Raw genomic sequence first — 23,842 nt, forward strand, 5'->3', positions numbered from 1 at the left:
CCGTAAGACAGGCCATGAAAAGAATGGATGCCGTAAGACAGTCCGTTAAAAGAACGGTCGCCATAAAACAGACCATTAAAAGAACAGTCGCCGTAGAACAGACCATTAAAAGAATGGGTCGTAGTAGGACAAGCCACTACAAGAAAGTGTCAGCAAAAGACAAGTCTCAAAAAGACTGTGTGGCATAAGGACAGGTCGCTAAAGGAATGGGTCAAAAAGGCAAGTCTCAAAAAGACTGTATAGCATAAAGACAGGTTGCTAAAAGAACGGGTAACAAAATGACAAATCTCAGAAATACTGTTTAGCATAAGGACAGGTCGCTTAAAGAACGGGTCGCCAAAGGACAAGTCTAAAAAAAACTGCATAGCATAAGGAGAGCTCGCTAAGAGAACGTGACGGCAAAGGACAAATCTCAAAAAGACTGTGTAGCATAAGGACATGTCGCTAGAGGAATAGGTCGCCAAAGGCCAAGTCTCAAAACATATGGGAGTCACATAACGACAGGTCGCTAAAAGAATGGGTCACCAACGGACAAGTCTCAGAAATACTGTTTAGCATAAGAACAGGTCACTTAAAGAATGGGTCTCAAAAAATATGGCAGTCGCATAACGACAGGTCGCTTAAATAATGTGTTGTCTAAGGACAAGTCTCAAAAAGACTGCGTACCATATGGACAGGTCGTAAAACTAGTCTGCACTATAAGAACAGGTCATTGAAAGAATGGGTCGCCAATGGACAAGTCTCAAAAAGACTGTGTAGCATAAGGACAGATTGCTAAAAGAACGGGTCTCAAAAAATACGGCAGTCGAATAACGACAGGTCGCTTAAAGAACAGGTCGCCAAAGGACAAGTCTCAAAAAGACTGCATACCATATGGACAGGTCGTAAAACTAGTCTGTAGTATAAGGACAGGTCGCTGAAAAATCGGGTCGCCAATGGACAAGTCTCAAAAAGACTGTGTACCATAAGGACAGATCGCTAAAAGGACATGTCTCCAAAGAACAAGTCTAAGAAAGACTGTGTAGCATCTGGAAAGGCCGCAAAAAGACTGGGTTGCAGAAGGACAGGCTGCTAAAAGAAGGAGTCTCCAGAGGAAAGGTCTCAGAAAGACTGTGTAGCATGAGGACAGATCGCTAAAAGAATGGGTCGCAAAAGCAAAAGTCTCAAAAAGACTGTAGCATAAGAACAGGTCGCTAAAAGAACGGGTCGTCAAAGTACAAGTCTCAAAAAAATGGTGTAGCATGACGAGAAGTCACTAAAAGAACTGGTCTCAAAAAATATGGCAGTCACATAATGACAGGTTGCTTAAAGAACGGGTCGCTGTAAGAGAGACCATTAAAAGAATGGTCGCCATATCACAGACCGTTAAAAGAACGGCAGCCGTAGGACAGACCATTAAATGAACGGTCGCCGTAGCATATGGTAAGGCTGAAAAAGACTGGGTTGTAGAAGGACAGGCTGCTAAAAGAAGGAGTCTCCAAAAGGAAAAGTCTCAGAAAGACTGTGTAACATACGGAAAAGCCGCAAAAAGCCTGGGTAGCATACAGACAGGTCACTGAAAAAACGGGTTGCCAAAATACAAGTCTCAAAAACACTTTGTACCACATGGACATGTCATAAAACTAGTTGGTAGCATAAGCACACGTTGCTAAAAGAACGGGTTGCCAAAACAATTTTCAAAAAGACTGTAGCATAAGGAAAAGTCACTAAGAGTCACTAAGTCACAGTGTAGGGGCAGGTCGCAAAAAAAAACTGGGTCACCTACAGACAGGCCTTTAAAAGAACGGGGTCGCCTTAGGACAGCCGTTTAAAAGAATGGTCGCCATAAGACAGCCCGTTAAAAGAACAATCACCGTAAGGCAGACCATTAAAAGAACGGTCATTGTAGGACAGACTGTTAAAAGAATGGTCGCTGTAAGGTGGACCGTTAAAAGAACAGTCACAGTAGGACAGACCATTAAAACAACGGGTCGCTGTACGACGAGCCGCTAAAAGAAAGTGTCAGCAAAAGACAAGTCTCAAAAAGACTGAGTAACATAAAACAGGTCGCTAAAAGAACGGGAAGCCAAAGGACAAGTCTCAAAAAGACTGTGTAGCATAAGGACAGGTCGCCAAAGGTTAAGTCTCAAATAGTCTGTGTAGCATAAGGAGAGCTCGCTAAAAGAACGTGACGGCAAAGGACAAGTCTCAGAAATTATGTTTAGCATAAGGACAGGTCGCCAAAGGACAAGTCTAAAAAAACTGTGTAGCATAACGACAGGTCGCTAAAAGAACGGGACGCCAAAGGACAAGTCTCAAAAAGACTGTGTAGCATAAGAACAGGTCGCTAAAAGAATGGGTAGCCAAAGTACAAGTCTCAGAAATACTGTGTAGCATAAGAACAGGTCGCGTAAGGAATGGGTCGCCAAAGTACAAGTCTCAAAAAGACTGTGTAGCATAAGGATAGTTTGTTAAAAGAATGGGTCACCAAAGGACAAATCTCAAAAATACAGTGTAGCGTATGGAAAGGCTGCAATAAGACTGTGTTGAAGAAGGACAGGCCACTAAAAGAATGGGTCACCAAAAAACAAGTCTCACAAAAACTTTGTACCATATGGACATATCGTGAAAATAGTCAGTAGCATAAGGACACGCTAATAATGGGCAACCAAAGGACAAGTCTCAAAAACACTTTGGCCAATATGGACAGGTCACAAAAAGACTGGGTCGCCAAAGGACAAGTCTCAAAAATACTGTGTAGCATATGGAAAAGCTGCAAAAACAGTGAGTTGCCGAACTACAGACAGGCTGCCAAAACAATGGGTCGCCAAAGGAGAAATTTCAGAAAGACTGTGTAGCATATGGACAGGTTGTAAAAAGACTGGGTAGCATATGGACACATCGCTAAAAGAACGGGTCGTTAAAGGACAAGTCTCACAAACAAATTGTACAGTCAACGGCAAAGAAAATGATAGGCAAATTGTTCATTAAAATTTTCATTGCGCTTTATTCCACACCCTTTGTTGCTTTCAGGAATGAATTTCTGTTCATACATAGCAGATGTTGCCCTCTATTGATGTTTTTCTTGATCATCACATCCTGGAAAACGAACTCAATGAAAATGGTTATGCACAATTTGCTTACTATTTATTTCGCTGTCGAGTATACCATATTACTGTTTCACATAAGAACATGTTGCTAAAAGAATGGGTCGCAAAATACAAGTCTCAAAAAGACTGTGTAGCATAAGGAGAAGTCGCTAAGAGAACGGGTTGCCAAAGGACAAGTTTTAAGAAAACAGTGTATCAAAAGAATAGGACAATAAAAGAACGGGTCGTCAAATAACAAGTCATAAAAACACAGTGTAGCAGAAGGTCGCGAAAAAATTGGGTCACCTAAAGCCAGGCCGTTAAAAGATCGGGTCGCCTTAAGACAGGCTGTTAAAAGAACAGTCGTCGTAAGACAGGCCGTTAAAAGAACGGACGCTGTAAGACAGGCCATTAAAAGAATGGATGCCATAAGACAGGCCATTAAAAAAGAACGGACGCCGTAAGACAAGCCATCAAAAGAATGGTCCCCATAGAACAGACCATTAAAAGAACGGTCGCAGTAGGACAGACCGTTAAAAGAACGGGTCACTGTAGGACGAGCCACTACAAGAAAGTGTCAGCATGAGACAAGTTTCAAAAAGACTGTGTAGCATAAGGACAGGTCGCTAAAGGAATGGGTCACAAAGGCAAGTCTCAAAATGACTGTGTGACATAAGGACAGGTTGCTAAAAGAACGGGTCGCCAAAGAACAAGTCTAAAAAAACTGTGTAGCACTGCAAAAACAGTGAGTCACCAAAGGAGAAGTCTCAGAAAGACTGTAGCATATGGACAGGTCGTAAAAAGACTGGGTAGTATATGGACTTTGCTAAAAGAATGGGTCGTTAAAGGACAAGTCTCAAAAACAAATTGTACAGTCAACTGAAAAGAAAATTATACACAAATTGTCCATTACAATTTTCATTGCACTTTATTCCACACCCTGTGTTTCTTTAAGGAATGAATTTCTGTTCAAACATAGCAGATGTTGCCCTCTGCCTATTGATGTTTTTCATGATCATCACATCCTGGAAAAACGAACTCAATGAAAATGGTGATGGACAATTTCCTTACTATTTCTTTCGCTGTTGCGTATACCATATACTGTTTCGCATAAGAACATGTTGCTAAAAGAATGGGTCGCAAAATACAAGTCTCAAAAAGACTGTGTAGCATAAGGAGAAGTCGCTAAGAGAATGGGTCGCCAAAGGACAAGTTTTAAGAAAACAGTGTATCAAAAGAATAGGCCAATAAAAGAAAGGGTCGGCAAATAAGTCATAAAAACACAGTGTAGCGGCAGGTCGCGAAAAAATTGGGTCCTCGAAAGACAGGCCGTTAAAAGAACGGTCGTCGTAAGACAGGCCGTTAAAAGAACGGACGCCGTATGACAGGCCATTAAAAGAACGGAAGCCGTAAGACAGGACGTTAAAAAAGAACGGACGCCGTAAGACAGGCCGTTTAAAAAGAACGGACATCGTAAGACAAACCGTTAAAAGAACGGTCACCATAAGAGAGGCCGTTAAAAGAACGGTCGTCGTAGAACAGTCCGTTAAAAGAACGGTCGTCGTAGAACAGTCCGTTAAAAGAACGGTCGCCATAAAACAAACTGTTAAAAGAACGGTCGCCGTAGAACAGACCGTTATAAGAATGGTCGCCGTAGAACACACTGTGAAAAGAACGGTCCCCGTAGAACAGACTATCAAAAGAAAGGTCCCCATAGAACAGACCATTAAAAGAACGGTCGCAGTAGGACAGACCGTTAAAAGAAAGAGTCACTGTAGGGTGAGCCACTACAAGAAAGTGTCAGCAAAAGACAAGTTTCAAAAAGACTGTGTAGCATAAGAACAGGTCGCTAAAGGAATGGGTCACAAAGGTAAGTCTCAAAAAGACTGTGTAGCATAAGGACAGGTTGCTAAAAGAACGGGTCACCAAATGACAAATCTCAGAAATACTGTTTAGCATAAGGACAGGTCGCTTAAAGAACGGGTCGCCAAAGGACAAGTCTCAAAAAAACTGTGTAGCATAAGGAGAGCTCGCTAAAAGAACGTGACGGCAAAGGACAAATCTCAAAAAGACTGTGTAGCATAAGGACATCTCGCTAAAGGAATGGGTCACCAAAGGCCAAGTCTCAAAAAATATGGGAGTCACATAACGACAGGTCGCTAAAAGAACAGGTCTCCAACGAACAAGTCTCAGAAATACTGTCTAGCATAACGACAGGTCGCTTAAAGAACGGGTCTCAAAAAATATGGCAGTCGCATAATGACAGGTCGCTTAAAGAACGTGTCGCCAAAGGACAAGTCTCAAAAAGACTGTGTACCATATGGAAAGGCTGCAAATAGACCGAGCAGCATGAGGACAGGTTGCTAAAAGAAAGGGTCGCCAAAGTACAAGTCTCAAAAAGACTGTGTAGCATAAGAACAGGTCTCTAAAAGAATGGGTCACCAAAAAACAAGTCTCACAAAAACTTTGTACCATATGGACATATCGTGAAAATAGTCAGTAGCATAAGGACACGTTAAGAACGGGCAACCAAAGGACAAGTCTGAAAAACACTTTGGCCAATATGGACAGGTCGCAAAAAGACTGGGTCGCCAAAGGACAAGTCTCAAAAATACTGTGTAGCATATGGAAAGGCTGCAAAAACAGTGAGTTGCCGAACGACAGGCTGACAAAACAATGGGTCGCCAAAGGAGAAGTTTCAGAAAGACTGTGTAGCATATGGACAGGTCGTAAAAAGACTGGGTAGCATATGGACACATCGCTAAAAGAACGGGTCGTTAAAGGACAAGTCTCACAAACAAATTGTACAGTCAACGGCAAAGAAAATGATAGGCAAATTGTTCATTAAAATTTTCATTGCACTTTATTCCACACCCTGTGTTGCTTTCAGGAATGAATTTCTGTTCATACATAGAAGATGTTGCCCTCTGTCTATTGATGTTTTTCTCGATCATCACATTGTGGAAAACGAACTGAATGAAAATGGTCATGGACAATTTGCCTACTATTTCTTTCACAGTCGGATATACCATATTGGCAGGTCGTAAAAATAGACAGTAGCATAAAGACAGGTTGCTAAAAGAACAAGTCTCAGAAAGACCGGGTAGCATAAGGGCAGTCATAAAAATAGCTTGTAGCATAAGGACATGTTGCTAAAAAGAACTGGTCTTCAAAGGACAAGTCTCAAAAACACAGTGTAGCAGCAGGTCACGAAAAAACTGGGTCACCGAAAGACAGGCTGTTAAAAGAACAGGTCGGGTTAGGACAGCCTGTTAAAAGAATGGTGGCCGTAGGACAGACTGTTAAAAGAACGGTTGTTGTAGTACAGATAATTAAGAGAACGGTTGCCATAGGACAGACTGTTACAAGAACAGTCGCCATAGGACAGACCGTTAAAAGAACGGTCATCATAGAACAGACCATTAAAAGAACGGTTGTTGTAGGTCAGACCATTATAAGAACGGTTGCCATAGAACAGACATTTAAAAGAACGGTCGCTGTAGGACAGACCGTTAAAAGAACGGGTCGCTGTAGGACGAGCCGCTACAAGAAAGTGTCAGCAAAAGACAAGTCTCAAAAAGACTGGGTAGCATAAGGTCAGGTCGCTAAAAGAACGGGATGCCAAAGGCCAAGTCTCAAAAAATATGAGAGTCACATAACTACAGGTTGCTAAAAGAACGGATCACCAAAGGACAAGTCTCAGAAATATTGTTTAGCATAAGAACAGGTCACTAAAAGAATGGGTCGCCAAAGTACAAGTCTCAAAGAGACTGTGTAGCATAAGGACATGTCGCTAAAAGAACAGGTTGCCAAAGGACAAGTCTCAAGAAGACTGTGTAGGATATGGAAAGGCTGCAAAAAAACAGGCCGCTAAAAGAAGGAGTCTCCAAAGGTAAAGTCTCAGAAGGACTGTGTAGCATATATAAAGGCCGCAAAAAGAGCACGTAGCATAAGGACAGGTTGCTAAAAGAACGGGTCGCCAAAAGACAAGTCTCAAAAATACTTTGTGCCATATGTACAATCATAGAAATAGTCAGTACAGGGTGGCTACAGACAAGCAGAAATGAAATTCCCTGACTTTTCCAGGTTTTGCAGGACAAAATTTAGATTTTTCCCTGACAATTAAATTCATGGTTTTGCAAATGGAAATACGAATGTCATACAGATCCAGGTATAATAAGTACCTTTATTAGCATTCATGAAATTGACTTCATTTCTCCATGATTTGCATTCAAACTGCAAAATAGTTAATTTGGAAAATTATTACTATTCGCAAGCTAGGGGAGAATTAGGGATTTTTTCATATGCAGGCAGTTTTTCAGTAAAATATTTCATTATTTTTAAAGTTACGACTAAATGAGGTTAGGGTGAAGTGATTGATGCAAAAAGGAATTTTTAATTTTCAATCTCTTTAGCCTTTCTTGTTATTATATGTTGATATTTCCACTGAGGTTTGGAACCCTCTGCTCGCAAGAACCATGAGTGCAGAATCGTCTTTCAATGCACAAACCCACTTCTTTTTTTTAGGTAAAGCAAAAGACTTAACACTTGAACACAAGTGAAACAATTGAACCATACAAAACATAGTGTCATACTTCCTTACATTATAAATGGGACTGCTTCTTCAGTACAAACATTCACAGTATATCAAGTGAAGTACTGTGAATCTCCCAACATGTAGTTATACCATTATTACTGGCAAGAAGGAGAACACACAGTTGATGACAGCTTCTGAGAGTTTATGTTCCAATGGCACTAGTGGTCGGAGCGCAACATGCATATGCAGGCAAGGAGACGTGTCATGTGGTTTTAATCTTGTGCAGTAAAACACAGCCATTTTAGGACAGTTCTAGGTTAAAGATGGCAGCTCTCATACACAGACTGCAAGGCATGTGCTGCAATCAGAATTTTGCACCTTTAAAATTATACCTTCATCGTGTTTTTAAATTACTGTTTTAAATTGTAGGTCACGTGGTGTACATATTTTCGTGACAGTTTGATATGTTGGAACCGATTTTTGAGGAAGTTATTTTCCATTATTTCTCGCTCGACAAATGTGGATGTTATGACTCCCCTGTGGTGCTATGTGTATCCTGCACTTTTCAAATTTATATAACGTTTACCAATGCAGATTTCTGTTTTACATTTTCGTGACATTATTAAACTATCCCAATTCGTTGGATTCTTCTTGACATGGAATTACAGTTCCATGTCATTGTAAACGAATGTTAACCTATGCAAAACCAGTTTTACATCTTGATGATGAAACAAAACCTTCATACGCTTTTCTACATTGAATAAGATTAAGTGAGCCAGAAGAGTAATACAATTCCAGAAGCATATTTGCAGTGGTGTAGCAGACTAAGGCTCCATTTTTGTTGGATGTTGCATCTGCGAAACGTCGTAAACGACCAAAAATGTCACTGAAACTTCCTAGAAACATCGGATTCATGAGAAGTGATTTTTGTTGGATGTCGCAGAATTACAAGTATCGACTGCTACGTTCGACAAAAATCGCATGCATATAAGGAGCCAAGAAATTTGTTCAATGAAACGTTGTACCACGCCAGACAAACTCTGATGTACAAGGCTCTGTTTATGCATGGAATTTTTGTCAGATGTTGCAGTCCGAAGACATCCAACAAAAATCAATTCCATAAGTATGCCATGCATACGATTTTTGTCGCAAGTTGTAGTGAACATTTTGTTGAGTTCAACACTAGTCGGATGGCGATATCCGACAAAAATCGTATGCATCAATGGAGCCAAAATGTTCATCCGACAAATGATGTTCCATGACATTCCACAAATTACAGGATTGCGCAGCACCCTTTTTGTTTCCATGTTCCTACAGAATGTCCGACAAAATGCCATGCTTCAACGTCGAACAACTATCCGACAGTGCCATAGTGGTAATGCCACTCCCCTTCCCTCCCTCCATCTGTTGACTGTTCTGTCAACTTACTACTTCCATACAGACAAGAAAATAGAGAATTGAATGCATTTTCCATTTGATATTTAGAGGCTTATCAATTTTTTTCCCCTCCAGAAATTTCTCCCCCATCACGGTTTCTGTTCTAGCGCTGTGGTTGTCTTGTGCATAAAAAGTGTCTAGATTTAGCAACTAAATTTCCTGTTCCCACGCAGCACTACATAATGACATCTTTCAAAGCAAATACCTCTCACATTCATTGCATCCCATCAAAAAAAGTTAATAAAGACAAAATTCCCTGACCTTCTTTGATCTCTCAAATTCCCTGACTTTTCCTGGTTTTCCAGGTCTGTCCCCACCCTGTATTATTATTACTACCACTACTACTTACGTTTTTTTTAAAAATTATATAATTTGTAATTTCCACATTCTGTATATCTATATACAATTTGCATAACTGTATACTGACAAAAAGCTGTTTTTTTATAATTAGATAATCAGTGTAAAATACACTGTAAGCTTAAATGAAACCCTACTTCAAATAATAATAATAATAATAATAATAATAATAGTTGCTGTAACTTGGGCCTGTAAGTCACAGAACAGAAGATTCTTTGTTATAAAATATCTGTACAATTTCACCATTTGAATTACATTAACTCTTTCCAGAAACCTCAGGTGGGGAGGGGAAGTGCTACCCCTGGCCCCTCCCTGCAGGCACCCTTGGTGACATTAGTTCTCAAAAGCTCAGAATCCTATCCAGAATCACCTGTTGATTGCCCGAAAAAAAAACTCTCCAATGATGATCTTTTGCCTACAAATGTATTTAATTTTGATCTGGCCAGGTCTGTATTTCAATCGCAGTCCCTGGGGGGGGGGGGGGGGGAGTGAGGGCTATGACACATGGTGGAGGCACCGGGCAAATAACAAAGTTAGTTGTCAACTTCAAATTAACGTGAAGGTAAAAAAAAAAAAAGGATAACATTAATTAAATCACGTTTGGAGGCAAGTTGAAAGGAGTAAGCAAATGCTAATCTTGAACTATGCATCATACTTACAAGGTTAAATCAAAAAATAAGGTGAATGTAGCTGTACAATCAATTGTATTGCATGTGTATAATTATAATTTTTGTATGTTGTAGGTGTCAAGGTGTAGTACATCTGACAGCCACCAGAGCGTAGCACGTTGTTTCTTCCGTTGAATAGGCCAGTCAAAACATGGTGCAGCAACTGGAACATTACACAAAAGTGGAGGTGCATAGTGTCATGCCACTGTGTTTTGGGACCATCTCGGTGTTATTCATGTGGAGTTCCTGCCACAGGGTACAACAATTACAGCTGAGAGGTGCTGCCAAACTATGGACAGGCTTAAAACTGCCATATGCCAAAAACGCTAAGGAGCACTATGACAGGGTGTGGTGTTCTTGCAAGATAATGCGAGACCACATACAGCCAAATGCACCCATGCACACGTTGGTGGTTTGAAGTGGGAGGTTCTCGAACACCCTCCATACCATCCTGATCTCACCCCTTTGAACTACCATCTGTTTGGACCCCTGAAGAAAACATGGAAAACATTTTGACACAATTCAAGCAGTGCAAGAGGCTCCTGGTACCTGGCTTAACAGTTTGGAGCAAGAATTTTTTGCAACTGGGATGGGACGATTTGGTCTCCCGTTGGAATAAATGTTTGGGTTGCAGTGGCGACTATGCGGAATTGTAGTGCGATACCAAGTGCATAACATACTGCAGTTTTATATTTGTACTCATTCATGTTTCGGAATAAATTCAATATTCATCTTACTTTTTGATTCTCCTTTGTACATTGGCCATTTCATTTAAAGAAGTAACATTTTTTGTCACATACAAAACGGACAACCTTGGCTGTGAATATTCCAATCCTGAACACTTACCAACTTCAGTTCCTACATTAGCATGAAGAACAGCAACCAACAGGGCATGCTCCATGAGAAGCCTTTCGGGTGTCTTTACAGGTGACATCAAGGACTCCAACATGAGCTCTGTTAAGGAATCGTTCATGTCATTTCTACTGTGAGACATATACAAATCTTCTATCTGGAAAAACAGTGCATATGTAAATTAATTGTTTACACAATAACTATGCTATACTGACAATTGTTTAAAAATTAAAAAGTACTAGGTAAATCAAAAACTAAAGGCAATTTTGTGTTTTCGCAAGAATAAACGAAGACTGGGTGTGTCTTACATCACCACGTGTATACGTGGAGTGACGTGGAAGTAGGAGTATCCATCACTGCCCCATTCAGTCGAGTGTTGCGGAGCAAAAAGGTCACACGTATGCATGCACCACTACACGAATGCACCATCGAGGAACAGCACGCCCTAGTGCGCTTTCTTTGGTCGAAGGGAGTCAAACCGGCAGACATCCATAGTCGGCTGTTAGCGCAGAATAGAGCAAGCATCATGACTCAGCGAAAGGTGTATGAGTGGGTGGACCGCTTTAAAGCTGTGTGGTCGTCGGTTCAGGTCAGATGACGAGGTCCAGCAAGCAGTGCAGACGTGGCTTTGCGACCAACCAAAAACCTTCTTTGCGGACGGGATACAGAAGCTGATTGCACAATACCAAAAGTGCATTGCCGTGCAGGGGGTATATGTGGAAAAGTGATATGTGTAGTTCTTCTTCTTGTGTGGAAATAAAGATGTTATGTGAAAATTGCCTTTACTTTTTGATTTACCCTAATATATCAGAATATACAGTGGACAACTCAAAACAGACAAAAAGATATAGCATAACCACATCATAAATTTATTGACCTAGAAATTTTAAAAAATAACCAGAAAATATATTGACAAACTAATACACTATTACTGATTAATTATTTAATTAGGCCCACACCTACAGTTTAAAAATTGAGAAAATCATTATTAGTGTTACCTGTCCTGCAATGTTATGCATATTGCTTTCTGCAAGTCTATTCAGCAAACCTTTCATCTGTTTTCTAAGTCTTATGACAGCATTCTTCCTTTCATCAGCAGAAGACATCAACTGTGCTCGTTGCTGTGGTGGGATGTACGCTTGAGAAGACTTCTATGGAAAAACAAAAAAAGAAAATAGGAATTGTAGCTTTCCTGTTTCGAACAGGTGTTCTCGGGTTACCAGCCAGGTTAAATTGGAGTTAGCTTCCAAGAATTCGAGAAATGTATGAGCCCAAAACATTGGAAGCTAACTCCATTTAACCTGGCTGGTAACCCAAGAACACTTGTTCGAAACAAAAGGAAGTCAGAAAAAACTGCTGATTGATTTGGTTTATTTTACTTCACTCTTCTACCACATTTAGCTAATCACAAAGATGAGGATGAATGATATGATGAAACTGATGAAGAGAAGTTCACAAAGAACACCCAAGAACACCAAAAGGAGAGAAATGGACTGTATACATATAATACAGAAATAGAACATAAAATGCATTAAATCTCACATAATTTCTGCATGGAAACAAAATATTTTGTTACTAACTGAAATATACAGTCTAAGAGATTGAGACCTCAAACATGCTTAAACATAGTGACATAGGATATGCCTAATAACTTCCACAATTGAAACTTGAACAAGTAGGAAGCTTTTCAAAATGCAACTACTGGAATGATAGGCCTTTTGTGCCACTTTTGACTAATTTGCGAAAATGGGGATGAGTGATGATGTGATGAATGGACACTCGCAAACATCCATGCCCAGGCCAGGATTCAAGCCCGGGACCCCTGGTGTGATGTGCTAACCACTTCGCCACGGGGGCCGGCAACCACTGAAATGGTAATTCAATTTTGTATACACAGTAGAAAAACCAAAACAGAGATACAGGACAATAGTCTTCCAGAACACTTTAATCAAAAGGGTTCGAAAGCTGTAAAGAAATCTCCGAAAATTTTATTCTTTTGGCAAGCGTTGGTTCAGAATTAAACACCAGAATTGGGACCAAAGTTTGATTATTCTTACCTGAACCACATTTCCCTTCTTGTCTCGCAACCTTCCATATATATCTTCCCAATAGCCATCTTTGTTCTTTGAACCACTTTCAGCATCGGCTGAACCTTGATCATCAGAGAGCTCATCACCACCACCTTCACTGTCACTTTCTTCACGAAAATCACTGTTCTCGCTGCTTTCGTCAGGCATTTCGGATACATCAGGTTTGCTATTTACACTAAGTCGTGTCTTCTTTTTAGCATCTTGGGCAACAGAGTCGGATTTCCTCTTTTTGGGCAGGTCAAGTTTCTCACTAGAGTCCGATTTCCTCTTTTTGGGCAGGTCAAGTTTCTCACTAGAGTCAGATTTCCTCTTTTTGGGCAGATCAACTTTCTCACTTGCCTCACTATCTCCACTTCCAGAAACACCATCATCGCCGTCACTTTCAAGTTCATCATCAGAACCACGTTCAGGATCAGTATCGACTTCATTAATGTCCACATCACTATCACTTTGTGTCTCGGAGTCTTTGTGTGTAACAGCTTTTCTCTTTTCTTTTGACGTAATTTGTTTGCCTGTCGCAACAGCAAAGTCCTCCTCAAACTCGGACCCAGAACCAGAGTCAAATATCTCTGCATTAGCAGAAGACATCATTTTCATATTGTTAGGTTCACATACTTCAAGGATATCTTCAAAATCAATTAAGGAAATAAGATTAAATTAAAGTATCACAATACAATCATGCTAACATGTTCAAATAATTAAAAGATACAATAACAACTGATAAATAGAATATTTACCAACAGATAAAACCAGGGCTGAACCAATACTACTTTGAACCAAAACTATTAACAATGTTAATACTCTTAACAGATCGCATCCAATACTGATGCTTGAAAATTGTAACAATTAAAAGTTGTTCAAAACATTGATTAATATTAGTGACCGAGTATTCCATTCCAATTAAGTACAGAGCAATCCCTGACATTCGCTACAAGACTCTGCAGAAAGCAGCCCGGCATCAGTGCTTGTATTTCCCAGTGAACGGGTCAGCGACAGTCGCTAGAGTCGGCTATTAAAATTACAGTTTTCATATTGTGTACTAACCTTGACTACAGAAGGTCTTGAAAATGATGTCCCTCTGCTGGCATCTCCGAAGGAAATTGGCATTTACACGTGCAAGTTCGTCTACTGTAATTCTCACGATTTTTCGTACAATACTCTCTTTTAACTCACGGATGGTGTGCGGATTGTCCTTGTATACTTTATTTCCCCATTTTTCTTTCCAATTTTATTCAGAACTGACCGTTACTCTAAACTTTTTTACGAGGTTTAATATAAGCGACTGTCGCGGACCCGTTCACTGGGAAAGACAAGCGCTTATGCCGGGCCGCTTGCCGCCGAGTCTCGTAGCGAATGTCAGGTAATGCTCTGTATATCAACTTAACAGAGTTCCCCTTCAAAATATTCAAGAATTAAATCAGAATATTAAAATCAGGGGCAGAAAAATACAAGGTGCTCAGTCACTATGGTGCCTGAAAATTTTCACCTGGCACCTGAATTTTCAAATTCAGTGCTAAAAACGTTAATAGTAATATATCAAGACTGCTTATGGAAATTTCCAAGACCTTTTTTTATAAATAACGAGTACAGTATGTGTATTTTTTAATTTTTGTGTGTTTACTGTATCACATGTATCATCAAAATCAGAATATAATTTTTGTCACTGTTTCTAGCCAATATGGTAATGTCAGGCAAATGCATAGTTATTCATACTGTTACCAGTGGAGCCTTCTTTGGGAAGGCCATTCTGGCACAAGAATTAATTATTTTTATCCAATCTTGTATTAAATAATAAATCAGATGCTTTAAGGTGACATTTTAAAATGTTCAGCTTTATGTCAATTGGATTCATGGCTTTCTTCACCATATTTGCCCCCTTCCCCCCACAATGAAAGCTGGTTCCGGTAGAAAAGGTGATATCTGAATTACTTGTATTAAAATACCTCTTATGTCACCACTAAATACAGTTCTTACACATAATATTGTTGGGGCATTCCACGAAAAGTGGTCCTGCTCCATGTAAATAAGAAAATGAATTATCACGGAAATTATTATTGTTTTGTTTTTATAATTGCATAAAGGTTTAGATGTTTGTGAATGCATATAAGTTGCACATTTCATCAATAAAAGTTACTAGCATCTGTATCACAGACAAATGAAGTCAAAATCTGATATATTTTAAAAGCGTCACACACACGTAATGCATTTTTGTTAATGCTTTTCATGTATTCAGCCTATGCCATCATACTCAAGTTTTCTTTTTTAGCAGACACCATAAAGTACTTCACAATTTTAAGAAATCAGTTCATTATGAATATTTTAATCCAATATCATGTCTAGAATATTAAATTCTGTGTGTAAAATGTCACACATGTAATGCTGGAATGCCCCTGTTGCAAATAAAAGAAAAACTAAAATTTTACAAAAATTTCAGGATAATTAGATTTCGCGAAAACATGACATGGTATTTTTCGGACCCCTTGAAAAACCAAAACGTAGTAAAGTAACAGCTGGTACCAGTAAACAAAATTCAAACAATACTGTTCGATACCAATACCCTGTCATTGGTATTGGCTCAGCCCTACATTAAACTAACAAATTCTTGCATAAAGCTAGGGTGTCCAAACGTCCCGTTTTGACTGGGACAGTCCCGTTTCAGAGGCATGTCCTGGTCATCCTGTCCATATTAATAAAAAGCCACTATTTGTCCCGTTTTATGAAAATCTAGGAATTATCTTGAAAACTAAGTCTAAATTTGAGACATTTTTATGTAAAAAAAATGCATTGTTTTGCATGTGTTCCATTATGTAATGAGCAGTTAATAAGCATGCAGTTTCTACGCCTTGACACAAATTTAAAAGAGAAATCTACGAGTTGTATGTCTGATATGCGGGGTAAGGTTTATAAACGATTGATGGAGAATAAAGCTGCTCTCAAGAAGATTGGCTTTTCTGCTAAATACTTATGACATTACTCAAATTCAGCATAGGATTAACATCAATGGTTGATCAGAAAGGACGAGAAATGCTATGTAAATTATACCGAGAATATAATAATTAATACCTTTTCACAACGGGAGATCATATTTTATTTGTAGTTTATGGTGTATCATTTATGTGATCCATCCTTTAATAAATAATCACAATACGTTAATAATAGTAAAAAAATTATAATTAGGCCTAACCGATTTCTCAGGAAATTAGGGGGGGGGTAAACTCATCTTAAGATGTCCTGTTTTTGAGTCAAAATATTATGGTCACCCTACATAAAGCACAACCACATAAAGGATACAATCTAATCCGTCATCAGTAAAAGACTTTGGTAAGGATTTATTCTTGCGTTTATTGAGTTTCAATGCCTTTGCTAGTTTTTTAATGTTCTTATCCTCTTCCTCGTTAGCAAGTTTCAACTGATTCTTTCTTTCTTCTTGCATTTCTTCCGTAAGCTTTATAAACTCGTCGTTCACGGTGGATTCCTCTTTGGTATTTTTCTTTTTAACGGCAGAATCCTTTTTTCTGTTTTTCTTTTGCTTTGACAGCTTTGGCTGTTCATGTTTTGTCTTCACATCAATCTTCAAGTCAACATTTAAAGAAAGCTTTCGCTTTTTTTGATATTCAAACTTCATTTGTTTCTTCACTTTTCTTTCCTTTCTCCTAAGATCTTTCCTAGACATATACTTTGTCCTCCTCTCTTGACGTTTACGTGTGCCTTTTATCGTCTTCATTCTTGCTTCAAAATTATATTTCCGGTTTCATCTTTTCATCTCTTGCATCACTCCTGCAAAAATAAATATCCAAATTTTAAGAAAGCAATTACTTTATAACAATATAACAATATTTAAATTTTGGTTTCTTCAAGTACAGTTCATTGGTTTAAAGCATAGTTAAAAACAATTCTTATTTTTAAAAAAATGTTATTTTCTTTGATCAGTTTTCCATTGTAATTGAGTGAAGTGAAGGACAATGAAGGCAATAAGTATCACATAAATGTACCTTCCTATTTTTTAACTTCAAAAAATTATCATGTAGCCTAACTTACATGAATGTTCTGTCAAACATTATTAGAATTGTGAGTGGACCAAGTATGTGTGTCAAAGAATGACCTAAACTTTTCTGTCATCCTATTACAGTTTCTATCATTATACAGGGTAATTATAAATGATTCATTAGGTTTTAAAGGGAAATATTTCCAAAAATATTAATATAATATGAAAGTTTAATTTCTCATATTTGTAACCTTGGTGCCTGCCGACAGATGGCAGCACAAACTGTTTCCAAAATGTCAGCTATGCAGCAGAAAGCATTCTGTGGTTTGGAATATGAGGAGCGTTTTTCCATTGTTACCGTGCATTCCGGAGACAGTTTGCAAATGCACCACCAGGTCACCAAAGCATTCTGCAATGGCATCGACAGTTTAAGGAAACTGGTTGACTATGTAAAGGTAAAAGCAGAGGACGTCCAAGCATTTCTGATGAAACAGTGGAGCAAGTTAGGGCAAGTTTTGTGTGTAACCTACAGAAGTCAACATACCGTGCCAGTCGGGAACTTGATATTCCGCAGCCAACTTTCTGGAAGATTTTGTGAACCTGATTGCGACTGAAACCGTACCGCAAACAGTTATTGCAAATGTTACAACCGGATGACCTCGTCAGTACTGGGGTACTGAACAAACACATGCTACAGTGCAACATGAACAAGATTCCCCAAAAGTGAAATTTTTCTTCACAGAGAACACTGTGATGGGTATGCCATTCCTCGATATGCTGCAGTTGTGGTTGTCTCCACAAGTGAAAGAGGATTCCAATAACTTCGTATTCCAACTTGATGGAGCACCACCCCAGTGGCACACTGAGGTGCGTCTCTACCTGAACAAAGAACTCCCACGCTGTTGGATTGGGATGTGACTTAGCATTTTTCCCATGGCCTCCTAGATCTCCCGACCTAACGGTTTGTGATTATTTTGGGGGGGGGGAGGCATGTGAAAGACACAGTGTATGAGTCATCACTACCAACAACGTCGGTTGAGCTGCAGGATCGCATTACAGCAGCATTTACGACCATTATTTGGGATATGCTAGAGCGCGTGTGGGGCAAACTAGACTATCGCATAGATGTGTTTCATGTGATGAAAGGAAGCCACATTGAACATTTGTGAAACTATGTTTGAAATTTGACAGTTTCTGTTTATTTTCATGTATCATTCTTTATTGTATGTGTTATATATATTTTTAATGCAGCCCTTTCAAACCCGATGAATCATTTAGAATTACCTTGTATTGTGATAAAATTACCTTTATACCTACTAGACATATTTCAACATCACTGAGAATGAGAATTCTACAGAAATCTGTTTATTATATTTATTTGCTCCTCAAAGGTAAAAACCTCAGAGATTACATTAAAAAACAAACTTGTCATGAACAATCATAAACCAGTCTTTAAATGTAATACCGATATAAGGCTTTGGTTTGAAGGACAGACAATCAAGTTTGAAACCAATATGCTCCATGTACACTACTAGTCAAGATCAAAACTTGAAATGTAGTTCATTCATTATTCATTTTCAACAAACTGATGAAAGAACATACAATGAATTTCGGATTTCATATTTTAGGTGGAACCAAAAAAGTAACATTTACATTTCTTTGAAGATATCTTCGTTAATTCTTTTGTAAAATTAGCATATCATTGTTAGTTGAATATCAGACAATACAAACTACGTTGAAATCCACTTTTGTACATGTCCCCCATATAATTTTCAATGCAATGTGAGTAACTCAAAATACAGGTGAAATAAAATATTGTTATTGGATAATACAAAGCATTTTTAAATTTTAAGTTATTTAGATTACTCTATAAGATTAGTGCATTCTGTTACAGATACGAAAATATCCATAATTTTTAATTTAAAGTCATCCCAAAGTCTCATTATTAACCCTAGAACACTGCAGTACGTAAAATTTACATGTGGTGTGTCCTTAATTCCCTTCCCTACCTTCCACCTCTCACCTACACACCCCTCCACCTAGCAGTGCCTCAAGCAGTCTGTCGGACGTAAGGCAGCACTGTGGTAAGGAGGGTGCAAGTGCTGATCCTCTTGATTTGCTTTGTTATGCTGTGCACTGTACGTCAATTTTACGTAGCTCTAGTAATGCTAGAAAAGTCTTTCACATAATTTTGACATTCGTAAATTTGATTTGGATAGTTAGATTTTGAACACAAAAGTTGGTAACAGTTTCATACATCAGAGACACATTTCTTCAATTTTACACAAGAAACTACTTACGGCAATGAGTTTCTTCAAGGTTTACAATGTTCATTGCGGTATTTTCTTTCATCGTAGAATATATTTGACCGGGAAATGATGTATTTTTCAAGAGAAATATCTCGCCGACACACAATTGCCATTGCTTTCATTTGCTTGCCTTACAACAACCGGATGGTGCATACGTTTGATGACGTAAACCCCTGTCAGTGTTCCAACCCTCCCTTTTTTTTTTTACTATGCTTGCCTAACCTAACCTTATCGGAAATGGTTCGTGGGGCTATCCATCAGCTACCCGTGCATAATGTATAATTTCCACCGGTGACGAACACGATAGTAGGTATTTTTCGTTGCAGAAGGTTGAAACACTGCATACCCACAACATGAGTCAAGATGTGCCCGCCATATTGTGTGTTCCGGAAGCGAAGAAAGGAATAAAAAAAAGCACTCAGAATGCGAAGAATTGAGTTTGTTTTCGTGTAAAAAGCATAATGGCACCTTGAACTATGTTCCGCAATACACAATTGGTAAGTACAATCCATGCGAAACACAAAATATCAGATTTTAATGTGTCTCCGATCTACGAAACTGTTACCCAAAAGTTTAGAAGCATGCACTATTGTCTTGTAAGACTTTAAAATTACATTTGTTCCTTATTTACAGCATTATGAATAACATTTTTGTTTGAAAATTTCGCCTTCATTCTTAATGTCAGTACGGGCATGTCAATCAAGACATTCTCTTAAAAATATTCTATGTTTAATACAACCATGTTTATAGATTTTAAAATGAAGAATAAAACTCCAATATAAGGAAAATAAACAAAATAATGTTCACAAAGAATCATCATTTTGCTTTCATGATGTAGAGTTTGTTTTGAAAATCAATTCCTTCATGTACGTAAAATTTATGTAGTGCTAGTTACACTGTAATATTGGAACACAGTAGTGTTCTAGGGGTAAACGAATTCACCCTAAGCAGGTACCAGCAGCAAGGAAGACAAAGGATGAAATCAGATGAGTAGGATCAATTTTGTGGTCTGCCTGACTTGTGTTTATCTGCCTCTCCTGGTCTTGTTCACTCACTGGGAACAGGTGCTTACAACTTAAGAGCATGGGATGATCCTCTCTCATGTATGAAAGCATTTCTTCCCACCAGTCTTGGCTGACCTTGATATAAAAGTCTGCATTGTATGTGCAATTTGTCAGGACTGGGGAGAACAATAGATGGGGGAAAATTTTACGCCAGAAATTTACTGTAGTTTGTTGTAATAGCTGATATTTAATATTAGCAAGCTAAGATTTTCATTTCTATCTACAATAGACAGATAGACCAAGCCACGCAGTGAAGGGCATTTGTTGATTGATTGAGTTGGTATCTTAAGTCCATTTTATGCACAATAAGGTTAACAGGCCCTCCACTGGGCATCGAACCCGAGACCCCTTGATTACAAGGCAATGACGCTACCACTACACCATCGAAGAGGCATGAAGAGCATTTGTGCCATGTTATATTATTACTTAAAAGGTCATCATGGGTATATCCAGCAGAGGCCCTTATAAAATTTTGTGTAATACGGACCTTACACGATCAATAATATTGACAATACCTTATCACAATGACAATAATATTGACCGTGTAAGGTGAAAAATTGGATTGACGGTCGATATTGATGGAGTATTGAAGAAAATCCGAATTTTCTGTTTTTCAGGCATCAATACTGGAAAGTGGAGGGGATATTGTCAATATTATTGACCGTGTAGGGGCGAGCGTCAATATTTCCATCAATACTCACTTCAGGTCACGTCGCACTCCGGTGAAGGTAAGAAGTGTGTTACGATTTTATTTGTGACGGCTTTATTCTTATGCCAAATGTTGAAAAATATAACACGGCTGTATTACGCATTTAATGTTCCGCCAATCAGTGCTCAGATGAAGAGAGCATTTAACCTATACATAACCGTTTGGATCAACGGATTACTGTAACTTGTAAATTATAAATTCTATTCTTTGTGAAGCAAGATAAAAGAAAGAAACATATTACGACTCAACTTTTAAAGTTGTTGAGTTAAAGTCAACCATTCCTTCATCCAGCATTTGCGTTCCACTCGACGAGTAGTTCCAAGCGCTAAAATAATGGCTATTCACCCTTTCTACGATTATCCATGTTTTGGAAGGACAGAACCCAGAAATAACCGAATAAAACCACACAAACACACAGATTCACCTTGCTCGTTAGGCAGAAAGAGAGGTACTGTGCACATTTATTGACAAAAGTTTTGTCAATAATATTGATCGTGTAAGGTAGGGCAGTATTGAGACTGGTTGGCACGTGGATTGATGGCTGTATTGTCAATACTGATATTGTCAATATTATAGATCGTGTAAGGGCCGCTTAATGGCAATAATTTCAGATTTGCAGAATAGAGTCACTTATAGCCTCTAATGGCAAATTGAGATAATTTATGAAATTTTTAAGTAATGGCCTAATATGCACATGTATTGAACTCTAAAATGTAAACGATACTAAGTTTTGATGCCACGAATAACCCAAGAAGCAGAAAAGCAATGTTAACTAATAAAAATATATTGCATTGTATTTGAGTGAAATTGGTCTTGATAATATACACACAACTCCAGCCCTAAAGCTCAAGATTAACAGCAGTTATCATGGTCATAAGAATGGCGAGTTGCCCATCTACCCCTCTTTAACCATGCACTACATTACAAAAGCTTTGTTCCAATATACAGAGAAAATGTTTTTGTATGTAAGCATCAAAAATGTAGGCTAGACAAACTTTCAAAATGCAAGAAATAAGCTAAAGGTGTGTGTATATGTAATCATTACTGAGGACACCTCGAACAGTATCCATATTTGTCCGAGATCGATTCATATCACAGACTCCTGGGTTCAGATTTCACCAGTGGCAAGCTTAATAATTTCATAAGGTGGTGGTTTTGATCTGGGGGGGGGGGGGGGGGGGATGTCTGAATTTTTTAGGTGCCCTGAAACATTTTTTTTTATCTACGCCTAATTGAGTTTATCCCGTTCCTCCGGTAACATTATAGTATAAGGGAAACGGATTTCTTCAAATTTACAGGAGAAAATACTTACGGAAATCATTTTCTGTAGCGTTGTGGAAGTTCATGAATCTAGTTTTGATTCATTTTAATGCGAAAACATGTAGTTTTCTGTGAAAATCTCTGTCCGACACACTGTTTCTGCTGCCGCCATTTGCTTTCTGCACGAGAGTACAATGTTCCGTGTGTTAAGATGACGCAACCCCATAGTCAGTGTTTCAGCCTCACCGTGTTTTCACTAGAACATGTCGTGTCGAATATTTTTAATTTTTTTTAACTATGCTTGCCTAACCTAACTTAGCCTGACCTTACTTAACCTAACCTGACGAAAAATGTTTTTTGGGGCTAATGTCAATGGTTTGTGGGACTAACGTTAATGGTTTGTGAGGCTAACGTCAATGGTTTGCGACATATTAGCATAATTTCAAATCCAGACACGAAAGTAGGTATTTTCCGGTGAACGAGTTTGCAACACTGCATAAATCGACAAAACACTCGCACAACGCACCCTAAACCAGTACGCTATCGCCCGCCATAATGTGTTACAGAATCGAAATAACAAGTAACAGTAAGTACTCGTAAATGTAACAAATAGACATTATCTTAGTTAGAAATGCATTATTTCACCTTAGGAAATGTTCCGCATTCCAAAATAGTACATTAGCAATGTCAAAAAATGATTTATAGGTGTTTCCCTTATGCTATAATAGTAGCAAAAAATGGATGGAGGGAACGTTGGCAAAATATATGACTGGCTGCAAAAAGAAAGGCACAATCCCCATTACAAAACTCCTCGGCTCTCATTAGCTGAAAACTGCTTCTGCAAAAACTTGCAGCAGCACTGTGAAAACATGCAAAAACTGGGATTATTAACAATTTGTATTAACAATTTGAACTAGCCAGGGTGGTATCAATTTACAATACTGGAAGTATCTCCAATTGCTTTCAAATTCGGCATACTAACTAATTTAGGCCTCGTAATCATGAATCTGCAGTTAAAAATTGGCAGTCACGTCTAGAAATTGCAAAATAACCTTGTCAATTACCGCTAGGATTCTCCATACACTCATAACACAACACTGTTCAAGTGTTGTGCAATAAGTGAGACCCGTTGCATGGAGCGTCGATTTGCATGTGACAAAATGGCATCTTGCGTAAAGGTGGAAAACATGTTTGCCCCACGAACCATTCATGGTAAGGTTAGGTTACGTTAGGCAAGCATATTTAAAATTAAAGGTCATCATAAACATGGTTTTGAAATGCTAATCATTGCAAAAAATAGTTGTTTTCTTCATAAATTAAGGGTGTTTACGCAGTTCACGGACCCACTTTTTTCGACTTATTTTGCAATACCTAGACGTGACCGCCAAATTTTAACTGCAGATTCATGATTACAAGGCCAAAATTAGTGAGTATGTCGAATTTGAAAGCAATTGAACATACCTCCGGTATTGTAAATTCGCTCCGCCAGATTTGAAGGAAAAAAAA

The 23,842-nt window shown here is 38.6% G+C and overlaps 1 protein-coding gene across 5 annotated transcripts in view; it reads right to left on the reverse strand.

The window, feature by feature from the left end:
* The window catches only part of LOC145996194 (nucleolar MIF4G domain-containing protein 1), an 89,546-nt gene that overhangs the window by 64,424 nt on the left and 1,280 nt on the right, over positions 1 to 23,842 (reverse strand). For 4 of the 5 annotated variants that reach the window (XM_083132587.1, XM_083132588.1, XM_083132586.1 and 1 more), the window contains exons 2-5: positions 16,301 to 16,786; positions 12,977 to 13,635; positions 11,918 to 12,070; positions 10,914 to 11,076 (exon numbers count right to left, since the gene is read on the reverse strand). In XM_083132587.1, the coding sequence (XP_082988713.1) occupies positions 10,914 to 11,076; positions 11,918 to 12,070; positions 12,977 to 13,635; positions 16,301 to 16,733 (1,408 nt within the window). In that variant the 5' untranslated portion in view covers positions 16,734 to 16,786. The remainder of the gene's footprint in view (positions 1 to 10,913; positions 11,077 to 11,917; positions 12,071 to 12,976; positions 13,636 to 16,300; positions 16,787 to 23,842) is intronic. The other variant, XM_083132590.1, reaches the window with a different exon arrangement.

This window comes from Lepisma saccharinum, chromosome 12 (assembly GCF_977018435.1).
Source record: "Lepisma saccharinum chromosome 12, izLepSacc3.1, whole genome shotgun sequence".
In the NCBI taxonomy this organism is placed as follows: Eukaryota; Metazoa; Arthropoda; class Insecta; order Zygentoma; family Lepismatidae; genus Lepisma; species Lepisma saccharinum.